This window comes from Thamnophis elegans, chromosome 1, assembly GCF_009769535.1.
Source record: "Thamnophis elegans isolate rThaEle1 chromosome 1, rThaEle1.pri, whole genome shotgun sequence".
Taxonomy (NCBI): Eukaryota; Metazoa; Chordata; class Lepidosauria; order Squamata; family Colubridae; genus Thamnophis; species Thamnophis elegans.
In genome coordinates, this window is record NC_045541.1 from 27,086,227 (window position 1) to 27,104,980 (window position 18,754).

An 18,754-nucleotide genomic window follows, 5' to 3' on the forward strand; every position below is an offset into this window, starting at 1 on the left:
ACAGAGAAGGCACATTCTTGGAGTTCAACCAGTTGGCACAGCCTGATCGATGGGACCTGCAGCTTCTTGCTCCTGAAGGTTCTTATTGATGGGCAAAAATAACCAGACAATAGTAGGCGTCTTAAGTGAGTCAGTACAGGTAGGCCTCAACTTACAACCACAATTGAGCCCAAATTTATGTTGCTAAATGAGAAATTTATGGAGTGAGTTTTGCCCCATTTTACCACTTTTCATGCCACAGTTCTTAAGTGAATCACTGCAGTTGTTCTGTTAATAAGACAATGGTGAATTGAATCTGGCTTCCCCATTGACTTTGCTGGTGAGAAGGTTGCAAAAGGGGATATATAGCCTTTATTGTCATTGTACAAAATAAATACAACAAAATTGGTTATCAAGTGGCCCCGGGCAATACTGCCATCATCCTAAATGTGAATTCCTTGCCAAGGATCCAAATGTAAATCACATGACCACAGAAATGCTATAATGGTCCTAAATCACATTTTTCAGTGCCGTTGTAACTTCAAACCATCACTAAGTGAACTATTGTAAGTCAAGGAGTACCTGTATTCATTTAAATTATAAAACACAATGCCTGTTAGTATACCGAATAAGCTGGGAATAAGCTATTCTTGTGCAGAAAAAATGATACATAAAAACGGATACACATGTTGAATACTTGAATTTTGTGTGTTGGTCATCCTGGTTTGAAATGACTTGATCAATCTTCCAGGGCACATGAAATTGTATTTCTGAATGCTGTAGTCTTGGATTGAATCTCCCATGCTAAATACGAACCTCCAATTCTAAATATGAACTTTCCATTGTTACCCTTCAAAAATCTATGCACTTTAAAGATATTTTTTTTAAAAAAAATATTAGTAGTGCCTAGAGCAAATTACTGTTCATTAAATATTTTGTTTTTGATATTGTGTATCCTCTTAAGTTTCTTGTAACATAAAGATCGTGCATAATTAAATATTCTATTTTTTTACTGTATATCCCCCCCCCAGTCTTCTAACTTCTCATGAAATAAATGTACAAGTATCAATCCTAAAATAACATTGTTGCTGCTTTGGATAATCTGTGCCTCATAAAATCATTTGAATGTATGCTGAGTTTGTAAGAAATTTGTTGCTTGTGCCAGTGACAGTCTTCTTGCTGTTTAAGACTGAAGCCCCGAGCTCTTGTCATATCCATCCCCCTCCACACACATCTTCCCCTTTAACAACCCCCAAGTTCTTAATACCCTTGTTTCAGGGGTGAAATCAACTTACAGGATGTGATGATGTCCGGGCGGGTGGGTGGAGCCTCCCGTCGCCAATGCTACCGGTTCACGCGAACTGGATAGAACCGGCTGAATTGCACCACTGCCCTTTCCCCCCCACATAAGAGCTCCTCCTCCCTTTCAATCTTAGACTAAGCATTGTAGGCCCACAAGGGATGACTTTCAGCCCCTTCATGCTCTAAGTGGGGAAGGGTTTTGCTGCTTCCTCATCCTCTTCATGGTTTGTGCAACTGAATCTGAAGGTTAATGTTTGTTGCCAGCGTCAGAAGGAGCATTCGTCAGGATTCGTTCATGTCCTAACCTAGTAGAAATCACCATAATTTTCGGAGTATAAGACACACTTTTGCCCCCCTAAAAGAGGCTGAAAATTGGGTGCGTCTTATACTCCGAAGCTATTTTTCAGCACTAATGAGACGCTAATGAGTGAAGCCATCTTCCATGCTTTGCCTGCTTTTCGCATTGCTGCTCCCTCCATCAATCAGCTGTGCTTTAGAATCTATTTTTCATCCCTCAACCAAGGGATAAAAAGTGTGCACACTCAAAACCAGCACACCTATGTGCTGAAGTTGACCAGATGAAGATCACTAGGAGATGAATTGCCTGGTAGGCAGAATTTTTTTTCCTATTTTCATCCCCCAAAATTAAGATGTGTCTTAAACTCCAAAAAATACGGTGCCTCCTCTTCTTGGGTTTGAATAGAAATCTCAATTTCTAGCAAATCCCCATTAAAATGCTATTAATACTTTCAGAGTTGTGCACTAAATTTTCTTTTACTGAAATAGATGATTCTTCCATTTCAACTTCAGGTCATATTTAAATCTTTTAAAAGTTCAATAGAGTTAGACTGCTCTGGGATGATAGTAGTTACACATGGAGGCACTGTCTCACTGGTTTCACCCTTAGTGGAGAATCTTCTATTGAGGTTGACCAGATGTTATTAACAGTAGGCCCTACTTTGGTCTCATGTTCCTCTTTTCCACTGGGGGAGGGCGGCCAATTACATTTTTTTTGCTCTTTCGTGTATGCTTTGATCCCTTTAGTTTGTTGTGAAGCCCCTCTCCTAGATGGCTTATGTTTCTTAAATGCTTTAGAGGGGAGTTCAGTGCAGATAAGTAGTTAATAATAGTTGTTGATGCTGATGCTGAATAGGGAAAGTTGAGGGAGGCATTCAGCAAGGCATTCAGCCATCTTCCATTGAGGCTTTAAAGGTTGGCTGTCTGATGTGAGAAACCCTTTGTGATACCCATTTCTTGATGTTCCCAGGGCTGATTGAGAGCTACTGAACTAAAAATGGCCAAAAGTAGTCAGTAAACATCGCATTAGTAGAAAGTCAATTCATTTCCTAAATCTGATCCTCAGAATAAGTTCTAAAGTAAGCAGAAAGGTAAACAAATCACAGGTGGCATAAACGAGATAAAAGGAAAATCCTAATCTGATTATTGAAATTCTTTTCTATAATCAGAGCAGCCATACGGTTATTTATTTAAATTTTGATATTTATTTTAAAACAGAAGCCCAAGGTCTAATCTCCGAGACAAATTGTGGTTCAATTCAGTTTTATTTACTGCTGTCTATAGCCAAACCTATTCACCATCATATAGTTAGTAAATGTTGGGAGGATCTAATATTCAACAGAAGTTAATGGACATTTAAGACAAATTATTTAATTGAAGTTACCAGTCTCTGTACAAGGTAAGCTTATACAACAAAACTAGAGACTATTAAAAAAAAAAAAACCCTCATCCGCAATCAAGTAGCCACTTAGTTTACAGCTTTGATAGTTTAAACAGATTTAGGCCAATAGAAAGGCAAGTGGCTCCAGACGCATAGCGGATTTCTTTCAACATGCCGCACCACTCTTTCTTCTCATCGTCATACCTGCAGGAACAAAAAGGTATATAAGTGGGGCCCTTTAGTTTTTTTCCCCAAGCCCGTCTCCCAAAATCTGTGTTCAATAATTCCAAATTTCTTTTTTAGCACTCTGTCTTATATCAATACAGATATTGTAAAATAATTGCTAGTCTAAGAATGTAACAACCATTGCTACACAAGGCAAAACTCTTCACTCGTTTCTATCTTCCTGTCCTCAAAGTTTGCTTCCCAGGTTTCTGATTAACGGCTACAGTTAAAGAAGATCCTTTGGTCCATGTGCTTTCAAATGCCGCATCTTCAGTGAACATTTTCTACTCTGATGCATCTGTCTGCATGTGTTCCTGATCTTTCCTTCCTTCCTTCCTTCCTTCCTTCCTTCCTTCCTTCCTTCCTTCCTTCCTTCCTTCCTTCCTTCCTTCCTTCCTTCCTTCCTTCCCCTCCCTCCCACATGCTTTCAACCATGACTTCCTAAGGACTGTTAAGCTGTTGCAAGGAGGGCAAAGGTGCCAGTGGAAATAGCTCTTGGCCCTATAGCAATGGCACCTTGATGCAGGGTTAGGAGGGCAGCTGCCCCTCAGCCTGCCCTGCCAAGCATACAGCTGTACTTTACATTGTGCAGTGATGGTGCTTCCTGGAAGAGCAAGCCCCAGCTTGGGTCTCAACTGGAATCCTCTTGCTTCCTCATTCTCTCAAGTTGCTGGGAGTCAGTATATTTTATTTATTTATTCACTTTTTATCTCACTTTTTATTACCTTTCAAGTAACTCCAGGTAAACAAAAACACTTAATACTCCTTCCTGCTCTTATTTTCTCCATAACAACAACCCTGTGAGGTCAGGGGGGCTGAGTGATTGGTGCATCATTATTACAGCATGCTTTATTATGTGTGTTACAAGAATTTAAGAGGCTTTTGCATCAATACATGAAAAAGCTCAGGCATTTGCGATCAAGACCCCCTGCTTTTAAGATCTTTCGTAACAACAGGTACACTTTTAAAGTTTTGGTTGGTTAATGGCTGATTTACAAAAAGGTAACCTCCCTGTCATGAGTGTCCCAAAACATCACTTCACAGTGCCAAGCCGTGCATTATTTGAAAGCCTCTTGTGAAAAAGTTGTGGTGGGCAAATAGGAGTTGCCTGAAATAAGTCATAGAGATGTGCCCAGGTCTCTTTTTGAATCCAGGCCAAAACAAAAATGCACACAGTGTGCTCAGGAAAAATATATAGCTCTCGGTGAACAAAAAAATATATTCTGCAGGCAGTTCTACAAAGTAATTTGTTATTTTTAATACTCTGAGAGAATATTAAAATTAATATGTAATATGTAGAATATGTTGAAGTAAAACCAAAACTAGGCAATACAAGATCTAGTCTACATTTAGTACTGCTAAAGAATTTAGTGGAGTTTTACTCTACGTTATCACACACACAACTAATACGAATGACTTGAATCTCTTGAGCTAGGAAAGTGGGGGGAAAATGTTTAAAACAAACTTACTTCCAGATGTCATTGACCTCCTGAGGAGCAAATTCCTTTGATTCAAGCTGAATCATTGCAAAGCCTCCAATCGCATACAAGGATCCAGACAATTCCACTAAACTAATGGAACTTCTCTCCTGGGGGAATTCTGGCATAACTTCCCACCTGCAATTTAATGAATAAAACATTCAATTTGAGAATATGACGTTTGAGTATAATATGTTGTTTAAAAAAAAGGAGGGGGTATCTATAACATGCTCCTGAAGACCATCTGAAGATGTAGTTGATGCCAAATGCATTGGTGTGGGTAGTTTTGGACATACCACAGTAAGTCCTTATCATATCACTATTTTACAAACTGCGCCGGCTCATATGAGGTTTCCAAGTGCAATTCAAGGTGCTGTTTGTCATTTACAAAGAACACATAATCTAAATAACCCTAAATAACACATCATCAGGTAATTTGCAGACATACTTATTTCCAGTTACTTTTTGCTTGTCCCCACTTAATCTCTCATAATGGGTAGCATCCAGGTCCCCTCCTTCAGACAATACCATTTGATGGGCTCTAGGAGCACCTGCTCTTTGGAATGATCTCCTCTGCCCCCCGTCTTCCCAGAGATTTGGATGGTCCCAACCCCATTAGCATTGATGAAAACTTTGAAATATGTCCCCTCCCCCCAGGAGTTTAGTCAGAATGGGAAGTAGAGCATGTGGTTGATGAGCTCTGGCTTGATGCTTTTGCTATGCTGGCTTATGGATTTGGGATATTGTTACTGATATAACAATGTTGCGTGCACCTTCGGCGTTTAGTCATGCAGGCCACATGACAGCACTGGCTCTTCAGCTTTGAAACAGAGATGAGCACCACCCCCTAGAGTTGGGAATAACTAGCACATATGTGCGAGGGGAACCTTTACCTTTATTGATATTCATTGCAATATTGTTTGGCAAAGTTATTTGGTTATGCTGTACTATTTCCCCTCGGTTTACAAAAGGAAAAGACAACAGTTGCAGGAAATGCAGACAAGTAAAAATACCTTTACATACTGTACCTGACAGTGTTGTTTTACCCTGAGAGATTTTTTTTAAAAAAGAGCTTTAATTAGCAAGATAAATACGATGACATTGCACTAAGAACTGTTTGTTTGTTTTTTAAAAGTAATTTGTCAGAATGAAGAAATGGCTTTAAGAAGTGGACTGGCTGAATAAAGTTAGATGTACATTAATAAAGGACACATTTTCTCAGAAAGGGCAGAACAGGTTCAGTTAAAGCATATAGTTAAAGCTCAAAAGACCATCTCCTGAAAAATGCTTAGAACTTAAATATGCAACAAGGCGCATTACATGTACGTACACACATGCACACGCATGCACATACACACCCTTACACGGTGAAAATTATTTCCTTAGATCAGATCATGTATCATAGACTAGATGCAATGTTTATCAGGCTGTCTCCTAGTAATTGATACTTCAAGACCAATTTACAATGTAGATAGTCCTCGGGTTATGATCCTCTCAGTCAGCAATAATTCAAAATTACGATACTGCCGAACAAGGAGAATTTATAGCGGGTCTCCAAAAGTTGCGGCCACTGGAGTGTCCCCATGGTCACTTGATCATGATTGGGAGTCTTGGCCACCATTACTACTGTTCCAACATCCTGCAGTCATGTGATCATCATGTGGAATCTTCCCTGCTGACTTCCCACCAATAAACTGGCAGAAGGCTGCAAGTCACTCCCACTGCTTTTTTGCTCGCCTACCCTGTACTGCCAGATCCTGCCAGATCCTGGGACAACATTTATACTGTTAAAAGAAGTTGATTGCACTTATAAATAAAGGAACAAGGATTCCAGTGGGCCCCAAAGAAAGTGTGCACGGTGGCCCTAAGCTGTGCTGTTGAACAAGAATGGATGTGTTGTAGACTAACTTGTTAGTGGTGAGATCAAAGGCTTCAACAGTAGCAGAGAGGCCTTCTTCGGTAACACCTCCGGCAATCACAATTTTCCCTTTATGGATGGCAATACCAAACATGGAGCGAGCCACTTTCATGGGAGGAAGATCGCGCCAGTCTCCCCTCTTGGAATTGTAGATGAATACTCTGTTTGTGCATTTTCTGTGTACGAGAAGAAAATCAACCGTTTGAAAAATGGGGACAATAGCAATGATCAAACACACATACTTAAGACAAATGGGATTGGCTTCCCGTCAGGTAATGATGTGCAAGAAAGTCCTTGACAAACATGGGGAAGAAATGCAAACATGGAGAAACATCAGATAAGAGAGGGTTCAACCTGCAACTGCACAACGGACAGAGAAAGAGGCTCAGAGGGGACCCTCCCTAATTTCTCAGGCTGCGGGGAGACAGGGCAGAAGAGCAGACTTGCAAGTGTCTGTTAATGTAGCTTTACAATAAAGTAGAAGGAGCTCATTGGTTCATATTTCTTGTTTACATGGGAAGGCTGATAACCTTTCTACTGTTGCACCATAAGAGTATTCTAATTTACTGCACCTGTTTATCAATTGCACAGTGGCAGATAGGACAGTGCTCCAATGAACGCCATTGCCCAGAGGATCACTGGTTGTCCTCTGCTCCTCTTGGAAAGAGCTTTATAACTCCTGCTACCTCAAGAAAGTTCAAAACATTCTCAAAGATCCATCTCATCCTGGGCACTTTCTTTTTTGAACTATTACAATCTGGCAGATGGTACAGGACAATAAAAACAAGGACAAACAGGCTGAAAAATAGCTTCTATCCCAGGGCAATATTGAATTCTACAGTATAGTGCTATATCAGGTTTTCAATTTCAATTGTATGGAATGTAAATGATGCATGTTTGTGTTTTTATTTTTATAATTGTAATGTACACTGAAGACAGCATTTAATTTCATTGTTACCATGTGCAATGACAATAAACTAAACTAAACTAAACTAAGTCACTGACTCAACTGGATGGGTAATATGTTAACCCCTGCAGACAGACTATCCCAATTGCCTGGTTTTTAATAATGCACAAATGAAAATTGCTCTCAACTGCTTTGCTGGCCTGCCCGATGCTTTTTAAAAAAATACTTTGCTGTGGGCTCCATTCTATACACATGTACTATTCTCTGCTGTACTTTCTTTCATTGATGGGTAGCCATTAACAGACAGTATGTGCCCGTTGGGTAATATAACTAATATATAACTTATATAACTAATACTGTTTTGGTTTTCAAGCTCTGAAGAATAAGGACAATGATTATGTTGGTGGTCATTGAGATATGGTGTGAATACAATATATGCTCCGTGCATACACTTCTGATGCTGAATTTTCAGAGTATGTTAAAAAATATAAAGGCTATTAGTCCTGTTAATTTGTGTCTCTGTCGTCCCAGTGTACATTCTGTTGTGCCTTGTTGCTGTTGAACTTTTCAGAGCTCAAAAAGGACTGCTTCCTTTGGGAAATTTGTAATGTTCTCAAATTTTACAATAATTCATTTAAAACGTTTTCTGTAGTAAGATAGCAGAGAGCAATCAGTGTTGATCACCACTCTGCCTAAAAGTTATGGATAAAAAATAAGGGAACAAATAAACTTGTTCAGAGTTCTTACTTCACTTTCAATCTGTTACATTTGATGAATTTCATGTTATGCTCTATTTACACAATTTCAGATGGAATTGTTTCATCCTGACTTAAAATAAAAAATGTTTTTTGTTTTATGTGCATCCTTATTAAAGATCAGACAAAGCCCTTAGGATTTTAAAGTTAAAACCAGTCATTTCTGTTATAGCACTTTTTCTTTTTGGGGGTAATTTCCATTCAAATATTGTCTGATATAGCTTAATTGCAAATTTCTGGTTGCATTGTTTTATTGCCATGGCTAATTAATATTATTGCTGTGATGATTTCAGAAAATTAGATGGTCAGGAATAATAAAATAAAATCCTTAAGATTAATGGAAACCAATTGCTTAACCTGAATGTGAATGTAAAAACAAACATAAATGGATTCCTCTTTTATATTATTTGTGAGTTATTTCTAATTTTTATATCAGTGCCAGGCACTGATTTTTAAATTTTTATTTTTAAAAAAAATCAATATTGTTGGGTTAGCTTTCTTGACTATAATGTAACTTTTTTGGAGGCGTGATTTATCTCTGCCCTTAAACTCTTGTTACTATCCTCCGATTTGCTGAATGATAAAACTGCAAATATAAACACTTGTTAAACCTCTGAATTTATAGTTCTGCACTACAGCAAGATCTTCATCAGAGCATTGCAGAAATGGAGCTTCAAACTTCCAAAACCAGTACTGGGAAATCTAAATAAAGAGTGGTCAAAACTTCACTCATCTTGAATGACAGGATCTAGACCAATACACATACAATATACAGAGCAGTCATCAGCTGCTCTCTTCCAAGCGTTTTCCTTCCCCGTGTTGAATGTCTGCATTGATCTTGAAAGCAACTAAAGTTTACACTGACATCAGCTGTTAATAGGATTTTAACCAGAGCAAATAGTTGTGTGGGATACTTTGGGGAGGGGAGGACTTGCAACACTCTTGAAGCTGTCCAGTACTCACTTATCATCTGTCTTTCCTCCAAGGCAATATATAGCTCCATTATGTGAAGCTGTAGCATGGCCGTATACTTTCAGGGGCAGCTTCTTGACTTCATTCCATTTGAGTGACCTGGCAGGGAAAAGGGACACCAGTGAGGCTCTTCAATCTCACAGGCCATCAATTAGAGACCTTGTCAAACCAATAAAGTGTTAATCAAGCCACTTACTCTGAATCGTAACATAAGACGGAATCCAGAGACTCCTCAGTTTGGAGATCTTTGCCTGCAATTACGTAGATTTTGTTCTCTGATTCTCCCAGCCCAAACAAGCATCTGGCAGATGGCAGGGGAGGCAGGCCAATCCATTCAGATGTAATGGTGTCCAGCTTGATTAAAATGTAGAATGAAGATGGTTAGCAAATGTGCCAGGCATGTTGAAAACAGCTCACAGCAGCATTGTATGAACGTCCCATCACTTTTAACCTTAAGATCTGGAAACAAACATATTATGCTCTAACCCTGAAACACCTGGCTATCAGCCTTTCCCCATCTTTTTTCCATCCCCCTTCCCTATATATTTGGATCCCAGTCAGGGATGAGATGCTGTGGGTTTGCACAGGTTCGGGTGACCCTCTAGCTGAGGATCTGTTCAGTTCAGCAAACCCACAAATGCTAATCCTGGCCGGCCCCTCTCACCCCTCCCCTCTCCTCCCAGATGTCTCACGTGGCCCATTTGGGATGCCAGATAAGTACAGGGCCCATGAGGAGGCTTGGGAAAGGCAAAAAATGGGCCTCCCAGAAGTTCCAGAAGGCGACTTCCGGAGCCCGGAGAGGCAGTTTTTGCTCAAGGACAGCCTCTGGAACCTGAGGAGGGTGAAACACCCCCCCTGTCATGGTGGAGGAGGCCAACTAGGCCACACCCACCATGGCCACACCCACCCAGCAACGGGGCAGCAAACCCGTTGCTAAAATTTTTGAAGCCCACCCCTGGTCCCAGTACATCTTTTGAAACTCACTCCTCTGAGTCCTTCAAGGCTTTGTGGTAGGGATGCCCAACCTTGGTGACTTTAAGACCTGTGGGCTCTCAGATGGCTGGCTGGGGAATTCTGGGAATTGAAGTCCACAGGTCTTAAAGTCGCCAAGGGTGGCCACTCCTGCTTTAGGGTTTGTTTGCTGCAATTTTTTTCTAGGCAGAACTTAGCTTGGCTTTTGCTTTTCTCAGGCTTCTCAGTTTCCTTAGAATGTCAAGCATTTGCCTCCAAAGCTGAGCAAAGGCTCTCCCAAGAATAGGCTGAGCTGACGGATTTGCTCCTTGCGAAAAAGAATTCCATACTCTTTCGTGGATGGGAGTATCTATGGAAGGCATGAAATCCACATCTTTAAAAGTGTCAGCAGCTGCTTTAAAGGAAGGAAGGCTTTTACTTCTAGGTTTAAATTAATCCCTTTGCACTTCTATGAGCTGTTGTAATTATAGATCGTGAATCATTACTCGATCGCAAGTCATTGGCTTTAGGATTTAGGACATTGGACTGAGGACTAAGTTAAGACATTACCAGGGGTGAAATGCTACTGGTTGAGGCCGGTTCGCCCAAACCAGTCGTAAAAAAAAAGTCCCAACTATCCTGCAGGACAGCTGGAAAACTGGTAGTAAAAAATGCTTTAAAAAGTTTTTTTTAAAGTTCCAACGATCAGCTGTGCAACAATCAGCTGTGCCGCGTGATTTATATTCACTAAAAAGCAAGATATCCTGCTTCCTAGGGAATCTAAATCACATGACACAGCTGTCCCCCCACCCCTCGCTGTTCTACTTACCTTTGCAGACTCAGTAAAGGCTTCTTAGTCCTACAGTGTGCATTAGTGCAAAGCGTGCATGTAGGTGTGAAGCAAATCAATAGCAGACCTCAGAGCATTTCACCCTTGGACATTACTGATTATTAGTTTAAAAAAAACAGGCATCAAGGCTAAATGTTCCCCTGGACATCTTCCTTGACAGGTTCCCTGCTTACCTACATTCTTTAGAGTTTCCTTTTTTTTTTTAAAGGTTTGAAGCTGACATGGTCCAAAGTAAAGTGTGGTTTCTTACCATAGTGCTTCCCGTAATGTCTCTGGATTTACATTGCTCATTAACATAAGAAAATAAAAATGGGTGGGTGCTCATCAAAGGAGCAAAGAAGAGGTAAGGTGGCTGAGGGCCTCTTGAGGGCTGCAGAGAGTTGGTGTTTCATTACATCAATCTGCAGGTGCCTCACCAGCCCGAACTGCCCTTTTGCTTACGCAATTGCCTGAAAACATGTTCCAAAATGTAGTGACAATCAAACAGGGTGGAATTTTTTCCCCCCATCAGTTTTGGTCAATGCTGTGTAAGCGTTTGAAAAGGCTCAATGCACTGTTAAAAGCAGAAACCTCTTGGGGGATTTCATTAGAGTGTTTGTCTGGATGGTCCCAGTCCTCTTTACCAATAAATAAAAGAGCAACATTTGCCCATCTCTGCATTAAACTATGACTTAGTAACACTATAGTTTAATGCAGAGATGGGCAAAGTTTTGAGCATAGTGTAATGGATTTTCACCTCATGGCTGCTGCTGTGTTGCAATATTTTGGGGGAGCGCTTATTTTTGGGGGAGGGCTTATTTTAGCACATGCGCTTAAAAGCCTGATTGGGCTTATTGTCTGGGGAGGCCTTATTTTTGGGAAAACAGGGTACTTAGGTAAAATTCAATATATTTGGACATTTCTTTATTTTTGTTTATCTCTTTCCTATGTTGAAATGAGCAAGGAACATAAATGAAAGAGCTAGATGTGATACTGGATTGAGGCAAGCAATGAGTAAAAACAAGAAGTCACAAACATTAAAAAAAAACATCAAGAACTTCACTAAAGTCTACATCATCTCATTCAGACATTCATTTGAACAAGCATACAAAAGGTTTGTGTCCTGTCCTTATTCACAGTTGATAGAAAGATGAAAGAGCTTGTGTAACGACAACTATGAGTAGTTTCTTTCAGGCCTTTTGCCAAAGATACTAACAAGGCAGGATTGAGCATGCCCACCAGCCGCCAGCTGACCTGATTCAAGTATTTCAGCAGCCGTCTGAACAGTGATTTAAGGGTAGATGATGCCACAGCATCTCTTATGAAACCAATACAGGCTCATTTTCACACATAATTTGCTGTAGAGAGAGATAACTATTAAGCAGGAAAATATGCAGAGGAAACTGGTTTAGAACATGCTATCACTTTAAAAGATTTGTTAGAAATCATGCTAAACTAAGGGAATATACCATATTTTTCAGACTGTAAGACGCACCAGTGTAAAAGACCCACCAAGATTTCAAAGAGGTAAGTAAGAAAAATAGGTTTTTGTCCTCCCTGGCCCCCAGAAGCACTCTGCAGGCTTCAACAGGACTAGGGTAAGGCAAAAATGCCTCTGTTTTTCACCAAAATGGGGGCATGTTTCCCTTCCCCCAGCCCTACTTAAGCCTGCAGAATGCTTCTGGGGGGTGGGGGAAAGCAAAAACGCCCGTTTTTGCGAAAAATGGCCCCTTTTTGCCCATTTTTCACAAAAATGGGATGTGGGGTGGGGCTTTGGAAGGCCAAAAATGTCTCTATTTGGTGTATAAGATGCACCAACATTTACATGCTATTTTGGGAGTGGGGAGATGGATCTTATACTCCAAAAAATACGATACTTTTTTTTGATATATGTGAATACTTATACTGCTGCCAATTATCTCCCAAAGACCCATTAGATCACACAGATTAGGCCTCCTCCGGGTTCTGTCTACTAGCCAATGTCATCTGGCTACTACCCGGGGGAGGGCCTTCTCTGTGGCGTCTCCAGCCCTTTGGAACGAGCTCCCCGCAGAGATTCGGACCCTCACTTCTCTCCAGGCCTTCCGAAAAGCCATTAAAACCTGGCTGTGTCGGCAGGCCTGGGGTCGATGAGTTCCCTTCCCCTCTCGAATCGTGTGGCTGTTGGTTGTTTTAAATTCCCTGTACTTTTTGTTGTAGTTCTTGTGTTTCCCTTCCCCTCCTTTGGGTTTGTGCGCCGCCCTGAGTCCCGCTGGGAATAGGGCGGCATATAAATAAAATGAACCTTGAACCTTGAACCTTGAATACATCCCTGAAGTGGAAAGAATAAAAAAAGATGCATTAAAGATTTAGATAGAAGTTAGAATTTTTAATATGTGGAACTACCCTTTTCTTATCCAGAGTAAAAGAAATAAAGGCCTACCTGAAAGAAGTATGACTGGAAAGGACGTTCCTTGTTCTCTTCATCCACATACAATCCTCCAACCACATAGACCTGCTTTTGCTTTGTGACTAAGCTGGAATGATTTCTGGGAATCTGTTCGGAGAGCGCTGCTAAATAACACTCGTTTTCTGTAGGATCATAAGCTACCGATGCGGTATCATTGATCAAAAGAATGAGATCTTTAACAAACATCCCATGCCTCGGAACATCATTTAGGTAGCCGGGGAGTAAATCTTCATCCCCTACATCCCCGTTCACCTCTCCTTTGGCTGACTTTCCTGCGGCTTTTGTAGGTTCGGGCAATTTCCCACCAAAGGCATCTTTAATAACTTTCATTTTTTTCGAAAGGTCTGGGTTGCTTTTAATCATGTCTTCCTTCTCCACGTGGTCCTTGAAATACTTCTCCTCCATCAGCCGAAAACGGATACAGTCAAAGATTTCTCCCAGACTCTTCACCCGGTTCTCTTTATCAGACTTGACCCATCTCATGACAGCTTCGAAGACGACTTCCTCCTTCTCCACATTCACACTGTCTGGCGAAATCACTGAAATGAGTTCATGAGGAGCGAGTTGCATGAAGTCCTCCTCTTTACAAATTTTCACAAAGTGGTCAGACACGAAATCACGGGCGGACAGTGCCAGCCTGGGGCAGTCGAGGAGGAGGCCTAACCGAAGGATGGCCAAGCAATTGCCAACAGCCAGCCTCTTCTGAAGATAAGAAACACAGACGGTAAAAATGGATGGAATTTGAAAGCGGCTGGCCAGAGCGAAAATATCTTGTACGTTAGAATCGTTAAGGTCAATCGTTGCAGAATAAAGGTACTTAACGATCATATCAAGGTTAGCCGGGTCAACGTTATCCAACTCTACTACTTTCTTTTTATCTTCACTTTGCTCAGATAAGAAGTACTCACGGAAATAAGGACTACAAGCTGACAAGATTAGTCTGTGACATGGCAAACTTTTATCCCCCGCTTTTAGGGAACAGTCAACAAACTTTTTCTCTTCCAAAAGCTCCCTAAGGCCATCTTGAAGAAGAGTGGATTGATAAAGTCGGAGTTCTTCGGCAAGTTCTCTCTGGGAATCCATTTTCGGGAAGGCTTGGCTACCGAAGCACAAAAGAAACCCCTCTTGTTGGTACCTAGGTCTGCCTGAAAAAGGCAGATCAATGTACGTTGCCCTGCTTGAAGCTTCTGTAATTTAATCTTGCCCACTAAATATAGTACAGAGTTTCACCAGCTGGAATTCAGAATGGATGGTGTTGGAAAATGGAGCTTGCAGCTGTTATGGGTTGAAAGAAGCAACTGTTACTTTAGTCACTAGGGAATCAGTTTTACTTGTTACACATGCTGAATGATGGAGGTTACTTGTAAAGTATACTTAGCATTGTGACTTAGCAGCGGTGCAGAATTAGGTTTGAATGTAGTGACTAAGAGATTGGTCCCTATAACATTTGTGTCACTTAATACTTCAGCTCAAATATGAACCAAAAAAGATGGAAGTTAGCAGGTGAAAGTAGGATGACTAACAGCCAGTCATGACTGAAACTTCCTGTGAAGATTATTGTTTCCCTGAAAATCTTCAATCTATATGCCTATAAAAAAACAAATTCCTCTAAAAGCTGTGCTAGGGGATACATTTGGGGGTTTATTTTAGCCTCTTAGTGGCGTTATTCATCTTATTGTTTGGAAGCCTGTGCATTATTTAACATAAAATTAAAGCTGAGTCTCAAAGAGCAATCCAGGGAATAGGAGCAGTTTGGGCATGAATGCTCAACCAAATTAAAGATATGTTCTGTATCATTTATGAATCAAAATAGACTGCAAAGAGGAAAAGGGTTTAAGGTGCAATCAATGACATCATAACAAAGCATTAAGTATTTGTGAGCTTGAGTACTGTCTTCTACTATAGGTAGTCCTTGACTTACGATCACTTGTTCAGTGACTATTCAAAATTATAACAGCACCAAAATGCAGGAACTTATGACTGGGCTGGGAAGTTGCAGACATTGTAGCATCCCCACAATCATGTGATCACCATTTGCTACCTTCCCTGTCCACAAACCGTTAATGGGGGAAACTGGCAAGGACAGTAACAAGTTGCTCTATAGGTTTTCCCCAATGCTTTTTCTCCTGAGTAGCCCTACCAGTGGTGGGTTTCAAAAAAATTTGGAACCTCTTCTGTAGGTGTGGCCTGCTTTCCGGGTCCACTGGTGGAACCTCTTCTAACCTGTTCGGTAGATTTGACGAACCGGTTCTACCGAATAGGTGCGAACTGGTAGGAACCCACCTCTGAGCCCCACTATGGAGTATGATATCTCAAGGATTCCATATGCTGTAGCAGCCCCACCCACCTGAGTTCTGTAGTCTGTGTCTGCCCATAGCTTCTTCAACACCTATTACCCCCACTGGTGTTCTGACCTAGGCTTTCCAAAAGCACAAAGCTGACTCCTTGTCCCAATAAAACCCTTTTTATTTAGTTTAAAGTGAATTCCTCTCCAGCAACTGTCTTTCAAGAGATTTCACAACTACAGTCCTTTATCAGGCTTGGAGAGAGGCCAGGCCAATATCTTCCAAACACCACTCTGTAGCAGACAATACTTGGCAAGAAGTCAGGATCAGATCATCATTGTAATGAATTGAACTAATTCATCTCCTGCAAACTCCCCTCCTCTTTTGCTCCTCCTTCTTCCCTATTGGAGGGCCCATTCACCGTCCACCTGTATCTTTACTTCCAAATCAATCCTTGTTCGTTAGCTGTTCCCTTCTCCTGGCAGACCTGTGCATGCACATACTGGGAACAGGCTCCAGTTGTTCTTCTGCCCCACTGATCTCTGACTCTGAAGGCAGCTGATAACTGTCAGACGGCTCTGGTCCCATCTCTGCCTTTGACGCAGAGCACTCGTCAGAGGCTTCCCCAGACTCCAGGATTGGCCCATGTTCCTCCCCAACCTCCTCACTGTCCAAATCTGCTGCTAGATCCACTGGCGGGCCACAACAACTGGTACCTCCTCACCCCTAGGGCTTCTGCTTAATGACCTGCATTGTCCTGGAGTTATGATGGCAACTAGAACTGCATTAGCAATCCCATTTCCAATTGCTGTTGTAACTCGAGAACTATCTACATAGTGTTTAACTTTTATTGGATCAGAATGTTATCCAAAGCGTTTTGTTTGAAAATTTGTACTGAATTTTACATATGTAATTTTTAGACTTCACTGGCAGTGCTAGTCGAGATCTGAAGATTAAATCTTGCATGCTTTTACAAGACTTAAGTATTACTAAATGATTCTACCGAGGTTGACATTTAGCTATACTTCTCAATATACTATATATTCAGACTAGCTTTGCAAACAGGCGGTTTATGAATTCACAGCCACTTTCTCTTGCTGGGGTTCTGTCTAGGTTTGTTTCTCCCTATCTGCCAGGCTCAGGAAGGATGTCCATAGCTGGATGTGGTGGAACCACTGGCTGAAGGGAAAGAGTTAAAAGGCATTCCATCTTAATAGGAAGAGTTAAAAGGCATTCCATCTTAGACTCTTGTGAGGAAGTGTATAAAGTCAAGACATTAGCAATATATATGTCATTTCCGAAGGGAAGGCAGACAGATGGAGAGATTACAATGGTGTTCTTTACTAAAGAAGCTGAAGAAGCTTCTTGGATGAGAAGCGAAACATCTTTGAAGAAAACCCAGAAAGTCCAGTTGCCTCTTTAAAAAGCACCTTTGGGAAAAGATGATTGAGAATCTCCATAGACTTTTACTAAAGAAACGTCTTTAATAATTTCTTGGAGCTGTTCTGGTTGCTTGTGGCCAATCATTGGCAGCAGCAGCATATTGATGAAATACCCGATTGTGCCACCAATGACTTCTCCCAGTGGTTTCATAAAAGTAGGAACAGTAGGAAAAGAAGCAACACGACCCATGGCAACCCGAACTGGAGCTTCCTAGGCCATGACCTCTTATCACCCAACGCTATCAACTGGAACACACTATTTAGGAGTGAGAACCATTTCTTTAACAGTTAAGAGTTCAGTTAATTCTTGTCACTGGCTCAGAAGAATACTATGGTTGGTGGTATCAAAAGTCACCAAAAGATTAAGCAGGACCGGGAAAGTCATTCTCCCCTTGCTGGTTCTGCTTAAGGTCATCAATAACAGTAACCACTGCAGTTTTGATCCCGCACCAACCTGAATCCTGACTAGAAAGGGTTTCGCCCATGACGTTTTGCATCTGAAGCCCAACATCCTTCTCAATAATCTTCCCTAAAGAAAAGGGGGGGGGGATGTTGGAGATTGGTTGATAGTTAAAACAACTGAGCTGAGCAATGGTTTCTGGAGAAGGAATTCAACAAAGTCCAAATGCAGGCGAGAATGTCTTCTCACTCAAGGGCCTTCCCACCATCAGTTATTCATTACCTGGCAGCTTTCATTAACTAGGTGAGACAGGAGTCTAGGGCACAGGTGGCTAACAGGCAGAGACCCCTGTCAAACCCCTCAAGATCCACAGGCTTAAGTCTAGCCAAGATAACCTTGTAAGAGGAAGCTTCCGTCTCCTCAGCTAAATGCCACCCAGTTGGAATCTACCTGAGTGAATATGATATGATCTTCCAAATGCTGCTTTGGCACTGCTCAGCAGATGAAGATCCAGTTTGATTTCTATTTTAATAGGGACTGTGTCACTTTAAAAAAAAATCTTTCTGGCAGTTTCCTGGGATGCAAGAGTGGAGAAGTAAGCTTGTTTAACCACTCCAAAGACCTCTGCTTAGGTTTATAGAACCAAACTTGAGCTTTGGACTGTATTTGGACCTATTCACTTTTTCTTTTATGCCATTTTTGTCCTATGCATTACTTAAGATGTTTCATCTCCTGTTTGTTTGTTCTTTATAATGTATGATGTATGTATGTATGTATGTATGTATGTATGTATGTATGTATGTATTTATTTATTTATTTATTTATTTATTTAGTGTATGGCAAATCCATGGACGTATAGTAGTTCAAATGTTAATGTCCAGTCTAACCAGCCATTCAAGGACAGAGTGGTCTATGTTGAAACAAATCACACATTAGGCCAGTATAAGCCCTTGATGGACATTTGGACACAATGTGATGGATATTTTGTCGAGGAGCACCACAGTCACAGTGAGGGGTAGAGACAAGACCACACTTAAACAATGAGTCCTGGCAGAAACCATGTTAGGTACGGATCCTGTTCAGAGTTGACCAATGCTGGTGAGGAAGGTCAAAACCTGGCACCTTTTGTGAAGGGTCATTTATATAACTGCTTGTATCTGGGCAACCCATTTGGCTTTCCGCTG

General features: G+C 41.1%; 1 protein-coding gene across 1 annotated transcript; it reads right to left on the minus strand.

Moving 5' to 3' along the window:
- Positions 1-2,912: 2,912 nt before the first annotated feature.
- Positions 2,913-14,526, minus strand: KLHL41 (kelch like family member 41). Its single transcript, XM_032211244.1, has 6 exons — positions 13,417-14,526; positions 9,411-9,568; positions 9,206-9,313; positions 6,571-6,756; positions 4,654-4,800; positions 2,913-3,163 (listed from the first exon to the last, which is right to left on the minus strand). Exons 1-6 carry the CDS (start codon positions 14,524-14,526, stop codon positions 3,052-3,054), a joined length of 1,821 nt encoding a protein of 606 aa, XP_032067135.1. The 3' UTR covers positions 2,913-3,051.
- Between the last annotated feature and the right edge of the window lie 4,228 nt (positions 14,527-18,754).

Coding starts and splice junctions, on each gene's coding strand:
- KLHL41 (XM_032211244.1), bottom strand. CDS start 14,526: ATGGATTCCCAGAGAGAACTTGCCGAAGAACTCCGACTTTATCAATCC. Junction 4,801..6,570: donor TTTGATCTCACCACTAACAA/GTTAGTCTACAA, acceptor ATTAAATTGCAG/GTGGGAAGTTATGCCAGAAT. Junction 3,164..4,653: donor GAGGTCAATGACATCTGGAA/GTAAGTTTGTTT, acceptor TTGTTCCTGCAG/GTATGACGATGAGAAGAAAG.